The 7,182-nt window shown below is 75.1% G+C and overlaps 1 protein-coding gene across 1 annotated transcript in view; it reads right to left on the bottom strand.

The window, feature by feature from the left end:
• Nucleotides 1–25: 25 nt before the first annotated feature.
• Nucleotides 26–7,182, bottom strand: part of LOC121660792 (SCO-spondin-like) — a gene marked incomplete at its 3' end in the record, with an annotated part of 20,785 nt that continues 13,628 nt past the window's right edge. Inside the window, 23 exon segments of the mRNA XM_042020256.1 lie at nucleotides 26–244; nucleotides 769–969; nucleotides 1,049–1,090; nucleotides 1,176–1,288; nucleotides 1,411–1,745; nucleotides 1,924–1,942; nucleotides 2,049–2,226; nucleotides 2,580–3,038; nucleotides 3,145–3,236; nucleotides 3,368–3,496; nucleotides 3,655–3,709; nucleotides 3,982–4,104; nucleotides 4,396–4,483; nucleotides 4,486–4,577; nucleotides 4,969–5,124; nucleotides 5,377–5,606; nucleotides 5,711–5,792; nucleotides 5,889–5,943; nucleotides 6,015–6,174; nucleotides 6,242–6,392; nucleotides 6,582–6,782; nucleotides 6,862–7,002; nucleotides 7,116–7,156. Coding sequence (XP_041876190.1) covers nucleotides 26–244; nucleotides 769–969; nucleotides 1,049–1,090; nucleotides 1,176–1,288; nucleotides 1,411–1,745; nucleotides 1,924–1,942; nucleotides 2,049–2,226; nucleotides 2,580–3,038; nucleotides 3,145–3,236; nucleotides 3,368–3,496; nucleotides 3,655–3,709; nucleotides 3,982–4,104; nucleotides 4,396–4,483; nucleotides 4,486–4,577; nucleotides 4,969–5,124; nucleotides 5,377–5,606; nucleotides 5,711–5,792; nucleotides 5,889–5,943; nucleotides 6,015–6,174; nucleotides 6,242–6,392; nucleotides 6,582–6,782; nucleotides 6,862–7,002; nucleotides 7,116–7,156 — 3,362 coding nt within the window.

Genomic DNA, 7,182 nt, shown 5'->3' on the forward strand with positions numbered 1-7,182 from the left:
TAGGCCCCCGCTATCGCCCCCGGGCCCCCCCGGAGTCCCCCCGCACCCCGACACGCCGTCACCCCGCACGGCCGCCGCTGCTCGTGGCCCCCCTGGATTTGGGGGCACCAGGAGGCCCCGGGGCTGGGGGGGGTGAAGGCCCGGAGCCGCCGCTGCTGCCCCCCCCCGCAGGGCCGCGAGCAGGACCCCCAGGGCCCCCAGGGGCTCCACTGGCACGGGCAGGGGGGCGTCACGCAGGGGGGCGCTGCGGGGGGACCCCAGCCTCAGTGGGACCCCCACAACGCCCCGTAACCCTCCCACAGTGGGGCAGGGGCCCTCTGCATCCCCCCCATAGCTCCCCCCGCAATGGAGCGGGACCCCCAGAACCCCCCCAAACCTCTGTACCTTGGCAGTGGGGCAGGTTGTAGGGACCCCAAAGCTCCCGCAGAGCCTCCAGAACCTCCTGGACCCCCAGCCCCCCATGGCAGTGGGGCAGGTTGCAGGGTCCCCCAGCCACCCATAGCCCCCCATACCCTGGCAGTGGGGCAGGTTGCAGAGTCCCCCCCAGCCCCATAGCCCCATACCCTGCCAGTGGGGCAGGTTGCAGGGCCCCCCCAGCCCCATAGCCCCCCATACCCTGGCAGTGGGGCAGGTTGCAGGGCCCCCAGCCCCATAGCCCCCCATACCCTGGCAGTGGGGCAGGTTGCAGAGTCCCCCCCAGCCCCATAGCCCCATACCCTGCCAGTGGGGCAGGTTGCAGGGCCCCCCCAGCCCCATAGCCCCCCATACCCTGGCAGTGGGGCAGGTTGCAGGGCCGGTGCTGGACGCTGCCCCCCGCCCCGCAGCTCCCCCCGCCGCAGCCCCGGCGGCGGCTCCGGCTCGCGGGGCTCTCGGGGCGGGTGCAGGTGTGGCTGCAGGGCCCCCACGGCCCCCAGGGCCCCCACGGGACCACCGGGACCGCCGGGGAACCCCCAGCCTCCTCCTCGTCCCCTGCGGGAAGGGTGGGTCAGTGGGGCGGGCCGGGGGGAGACCCCCGGGGTGGGCGGCACAGAGGGTGGGGGACCCTCACCTGGGGCTGTGGGGCTGAGATCCGATGTGGGGCCGGGCTCAGCTGTGGGGGGAGAGACAACCGGTGACACTCCCGGCCCCCCGGGACCCCCATCTGTAGGGCAGGGGGCTGTGGGGCGGTGACCCACCGGCGCAGGGGGGGCTCGGGCAGATCGGGGTCTCCGTGGGGGTCCCGTTGCAGGGGGGGCTTCCGGGGGAGCCCGCGGGGGGGGCGCAGCGCAGGCGGCCCCACAGGCACGTGCTGGGGGGGCAAAGGGGGAATCAGTGGGGGGTGGGAGAGGGCAGCAGGCCACGGGTGGGGAAGGGTCGTGGGGAAGGACCGCGGGGTGGTGGGGGAGGCCCCCGGGGATGTCCCCTTCTCACCAGAGGGCGCAGCCCACGCGCAGGGTCCCGCCCGGCGGCAGCTCCAGGATCGGGGGATCCCCAGGGGGGGTCCCCGAGGGCTCCGGGCCGGGGGTGGTTCCCGGAGGGGTTTCGGGGGTGGTCCCAGGCGTGCCCCCCCTCAGCAGCGCGGCCGGCACCGAGCAGGGGCACTGCTGGGGCTGAGCCGGGGGTGGGGGGCGCCCGGGGGGCGCCCACAGACCCAGGGACCCCAAACCACCCCAGGGACCCCAACTCACAGAGCCAGGGAGCCCCCATGGGCCCCCTACTATTCCGGTGGGCACCCACCATTCTGAGGGGCACCCGTGGGGCACCCACTACCCCATAGCAGCACCTTTGGGAACCCCCACTGACCCAGGGGCCACTCACAGACCAGGGGAACCCCCACCCCCGTGATCCCCCCCACAACCGGGGACCCCCGACCCAGGGCCCACCCCGCCAGGGGGGAACCCATGGAGCCCCCATGGGAACCAATGGAGCCCCGGGAACCCCCACCCCGGGACCCCCAATCACTCTGAGGGGCACCCGTGGATTTGTGGACCCCGCCCTCAACCCCAAGATCCCCCCCTCCCATAATTCCCACCCCAGAATTTGGGGGGCAGCTCCCATGGGAGGGTCACCCGGGGGGTCTCACCTGCAGGCAGGTGCGGCGGTGCAGGAAGGTCCCGGGGGGGCAGTGACAGCCCTCCTGGCACCCCCCCGCACACCCCACGGCCCCCCCAAGGTGGGCGCAGCTCCGGGGGCACCCAGAGCCCCCCCCGCACTCGCGGAAGGTCCGTCCGGGGGGGCACCCGGCCTCTGCCTCCCCGCCCCGAAAAAACGGTCAGTACCTGGGGGGCAGCCGGCCTCCGCCCCCCCACAAAACACCCCAAAACACCCAGAGGCACCCGGCCTCTGCCCCCCACCAGCTACCGGCTCAGGGCCCCATGGAGGGGGTGGGGCGGGGATGAGGGGCTGCGCTGTGGGGGCTCTTTGGGGGTCTGTGGGTCAGGGCAGGTCTGTGGTCGGGGTCCCTGTCTCGGGGGTCCCTGTCGCGTGGTCTGTGTCACGTCCCTGGGCCGGGGTCTCTGTACTGGGGTCCCTGGGTGAGGGTCTCTGGGTCAGATCTCCGGGTAGGGGTCCCTGTGTCGGGGTGCCCGTGCCGCACTCACCGCGACACACGTGGCTGTGGCAGCTCTGGCTCTGCAGTGCCGGCCCCGAGCACGGGGGGGTCCCGCAGCCCCGGCGGCGCCAGCGCTCGCCCCCCCCGCACGGGGCACTGCAGCCGCCCCAGGGCCCCCACGGCGACCACCGGCCACGGGCGGGGACCGGCGGCTCGGGGGACCGGGCGGACTCTGAGCTCCACGGCGACACCGGCACCCCCGGGGGCTCCGGGGATTCTGTGCTCCACGGCGACCACCGGCCATACGCGGGGTCCGGGGACTCCGGGGGCTCTGGGGACTCCGGGGGCTCTGGGACCCACAGCGGCTCCAGGGACCCCGGGACCCAAGGCGACTCCGTGCCCCACGTCGGCTCCAGGACCCACGGCGACCCTGGGGACTCTGGGGACTCTGTGCTCCACGGCGACTGCGGTGCCTCGGTGGCCCCAGGTGGCCCCGTGCTCCCGGGCTCTGGGGACAGACGGACACGAGGCGCTCGAGGGGCCGCGGTGGCACTCGGGGGTCCCAGCCCCGGGGTCCCCGTGGGCCGGGGGGCTCGGGGGCTCCTGGCACGTACCGGGTCCGCAGAGCTCGGGACAGCCCCGAACCTCTCGGGGGGTCCCGGTGCAGGGGGCACCGCCGGCCGCGGCCGCGGGGTTGGTGGGAGACCTGTGGGGAGCGAGAAGTGGGGCAGGACCCCCCGTTATGGGGCAGGACCCCAGTATGTGCCAGACCCCCCTATGGGGCAGGACCTCGCCGTTGTGGGTCAGATCCCCCCGCTACGGGGCAGCCCCCCACACCTGAAGCGCTGCCGGGTCCCGGTGCCGCAGTCACAGCCGGTCCAGGGGGTCCAGCGCGACCACCCGCAAGATTCAGGGGGCCCCCGAGTCCCGGGGATCCCCAACACCCCCGCGGGGACCCCACAGGCCCTGGAGGGATATGGAAGGTTACCCCAAATCCTAGGGAGCCCCCAGGGGGCCCCAATATTCAGGGGCCCCAATTTCTGGGGACCCCCAACACCGGGGTTTGGGGTACAGGGGTGTCTGGGTTATGAGGGGAGTTGGGGTACAGTGGGGTTTTGGGGTACCCGGGCTCCACGCAGCCGCTCCCCTGCAGGACCAGCCCGGGCCGGCAGCGGCAGCCTGGGGGATGAGGGGGGTTCAGGGCGGCTTCAGCCCCCTGTACCCCCCCCGCGCTCCCTGAATCCTCCCCACCCCCCAGACTGCTCCGTGCCCCCCTCAAGTTCCCAAGCCCTCCCGACGTTCCCTCCCAGTCCTCCAAGAGTCCCAGCCCCCCCCCAAATCCCCCTGTGCCCCCCGCTGGCCCTCCCCAAATCGCCCCCCACCGAGACCCTCCCAAGACCCCCCGTGCCCCCCAAACTCTCCCCCACCCCCTCCCGCGCCCCCCCCCCCACCTTCCTCGCAGCCCCCCGGGCACGAGCTGTTCCCATTCAGGTCCGCACAGGTGGGGGGACAGGGGGGAAGCCCCAAATCCTCGCACCCCCCCGGGGGTACCAGCAGCATCTGGGGGGGACAGGCTGGCGGAGACACAGGGAGGTCAGCGGGGGGCAAGGGGGGCACTCGGGGGAGGTTTGGGGGGCTGGGGGAAATTTGGGGTGGCTGGGGGGCAGTAGGGGGTTCAGGGATGGGGGAGGCAATTGGAGCAGTCAGGGATGGAGGAGTCGGGGGGACTTGGGGGATTTTAGGAAGCACATTGGGTTTGGGGGTTCGGGGGTTCAGGGGGGATTTAGGGAGGGGCAGTGGGAGCGCTGAGGGATGGGGGGGAACAAACTTGGAGGGGTCTCCCCAGCCCCCCGTGCCCCCCGTACCTGGGAGGTCCCCGCAAGGCCGCAGGTTGCAGGGCCGGCTCTGCAGAGCCCCTCCCTCGCACGGTTGCCCCCCGTTTTTTGGGGGGGGGGGTCGCTGCAGCGGCGGCGGCGGGTCCGCTGCCCCCCCCCGCACGGGGCGTCGCAGGGGCTCCAGGACCCCCAGGGCGCCCACCCGCCCGCGACTGGGGGGGCACGGGGGCGGTCAGGGGGGTCAGCACACCCACAGTGCCCCAGGGCCACCTCCTGCACCCCCTAACCCCAAGTGGGCACCGACCCCCCCGCACTTGGGGACCCCAAACCCCTGAGACCCCCCTACCCTGAGGATCCCACCCAGCCTGGGGGGCCCCACCTACTGTGGAGGTCCCAGACTTTGGGGGTCCCGCCCCTCTTGGGGGTCCCACCCCGGGAATGGGAATCGGTCCCACCCCACGGAGACCTCGGGCCCCTGGGGGGGTCCCCTCCCATGTCGGGGGTCCCAGCCCGTCCTGAAGGTTCCGACCATAACGGGGGTCTCTCCCTCCTACTGGGGATAACCCCCGCAGCCCCTCCGGGGGTCCCGGGGGTTTGGGGTACCTGGGCAGGCTCGCAGGAAGCAGACGCGGGTGTCGATGCTGGGGGGGTGGGCGCAGCCCCCCTCGGACAGGGTCCCCCCCCGGCGCCGCAGAGCGACCCCCACCCCGCAGGAGCGGCTGCAGGACCCCCACCCTCCCCAGGGCGGGGGGGCGCAGCCTGGGGGACACGGAGGGGACAGGGTGACCCCCGTGTGTTGGGGGCCCACCCCTGCAACCCCCAACCTCCGCGTCCCCCGAGTTTGGACCCCCCGAGCTCCCCCGGCCACGACCCGGGCGCTGCCCGCCTCAAGAATCCCCCGGCCCTGGGGGGCTGTTTCAGGGGCCCGACGCCCCTTCCACCGGGACTCCCCAGTCCCGGAGGGGCCGTTTTGGGGGGGCCTTTCCTCACCACCTCCCGGGGTTCCCTCACCTGGGGGGGTCGCGGCGGGGACCCCCGTGGGAACCAGCGAGGGCAATGTACGGAGTTGGGGGGGCCCGGGGGGCGGCGCGGAGCCTCCGGGGGGTCTCGGGGTGTCCTCGGGCGGGGTCGCGGTTCTGAGGGTGCCCCCGGCCGCGCTGGGGGGCTCCGGGGGGGTCTCGGCGCTTTTGGGCCACTCGGACGGCGGGGGGCGGGGCGGCCCCTCGGACCCAGCAGTGGGGCTGGAGGGGGCAGAGCGGGGGAGGGGGGTCAGCGGGGGACCCCTCCAGTGCCCCCGGCTTTGGGGACCCCCAAATCCCGGTGCTCCACCTTGCCCCTCTCGTACCCGGGGCTGCCGGGGGGCTCGGCCGGCGCGGGGGGGGACAGCGCCGTCATCATCGCGGGCGGGGTGGCCGTGGCGTTGTCGCCTGCAGCGGGGACGGACACGGCGGGGGTGGTCGCAGCGCCGAGGGGACGGGAGTCACCTCCACCTCCCCCGGGACCCCTCGGGACCCCCCACTCACCCGCGGGGCCGCAGGTGCAGCAGGACACGCCGTCACCTTCCCGCAGCACCTGGCCCTGGGGACGCCGGCAGCGTCACCGTCACCGTCACCTGCGGCTCGTGCCGCCCCCCCGCGCCCCCCACTCACCTGGGGACAGCCGGTGTCGCGGAGGGGACAGTAGGGGACACAGCGGACCCCCCCACCCGGCAGGCACTGACACACCTGGCAGGGGCCCCCGCGCCAGCGCTCGCCGGGGACGCGCCATCGGCCCCGCTCCTGGCACCGCCGGCACGGCGCCGTGTGGCACCTGCGGGAGGGGCAGTCACACACCTGAGGGACTCCCCAGCCCCTTGCCACCCCCGGGCCCCGCTGACCGTCGCGCCTTGCGGTAGATGCCGCGGCAGTGCCGGCCCCCGCCGCGCCGGGCCGGGTTCGAGGGGCTGCGGAAGGACCACTGCACACCGGGGGTGCCGCAGGTGCCCGCGCACGCTCCCCACGGCGACCACGAGGACCACCCGCAGTCCACTGTGGGGACACCGGGTCACCTGGGGCCCGCCGGCACCGGGGCCGGGACACCCGGGTACCGCGGGAGCCCTGGGCACCACCCTGGGGACAGCCGGGGCCCCGCCGGCATCACCGCGGTGACACGCGGGTACCGGGGGTCCCGCTGGCACCGGGGGTGCCCCCGGCGCATCGCCCCGCGCCGGGACCCACCTGAGCAGCCGGGGTGGGGGCGGCAGTGTCGCAGGTGCCCCTCGAGGCAGGTGCAGAGGCGACAACCGAGCGGCACCGGGGCGCCCGGGGGGTACCTGCGCCCCCCGGCCAGGCACGGGCACTCCCGGGGCCGTACGCACCCCGCGGCCCCTGCGCCGGGCTCGGGGGCGTCCAGTAGCTGCCCCGCCGGGCACCAGCACCCTGAGGGGGGGGGTCGGCGGGTCAGGAGGGGCCCCTCACCCTGGGGTGCCCCCCCAGCTCCCCCCGGGGTCCCCCTCACCTGGGCGGCAGGGCGGGGGCCGCGGGCAGGTGACGGCGGCCGCCAGGTCGGCGCAGGAGGCGGGGCAGGGGGCGCAGGGGAGGGGGCGCAGCCCCCTCGCGCACTCCGAGGCGTTGGGGCACCCCCCCGGGGCACAGGGGGCTGGGGGCAGGGGTCAGACACGGAGACCACCTACCCCATCAGCCCCCCCTCCCCCAGAACCCCCCCGCTCTGTGGTGCCCCCCCATCCCACCAGGACCCAGCCATGAGCCCACCTGTCCCACCAGGACCCCCCGTCCCACAAAGCCCCCGAACCCTGAGAGACCCCGAACTCACAGAGCG

Source organism: Corvus kubaryi, unplaced genomic scaffold (genome assembly GCF_017639235.1).
Source record: "Corvus kubaryi isolate FWS band 111438036 unplaced genomic scaffold, C.kubaryi_AGA036_p1.0 36931, whole genome shotgun sequence".
In the NCBI taxonomy this organism is placed as follows: domain Eukaryota; kingdom Metazoa; phylum Chordata; class Aves; order Passeriformes; family Corvidae; genus Corvus; species Corvus kubaryi.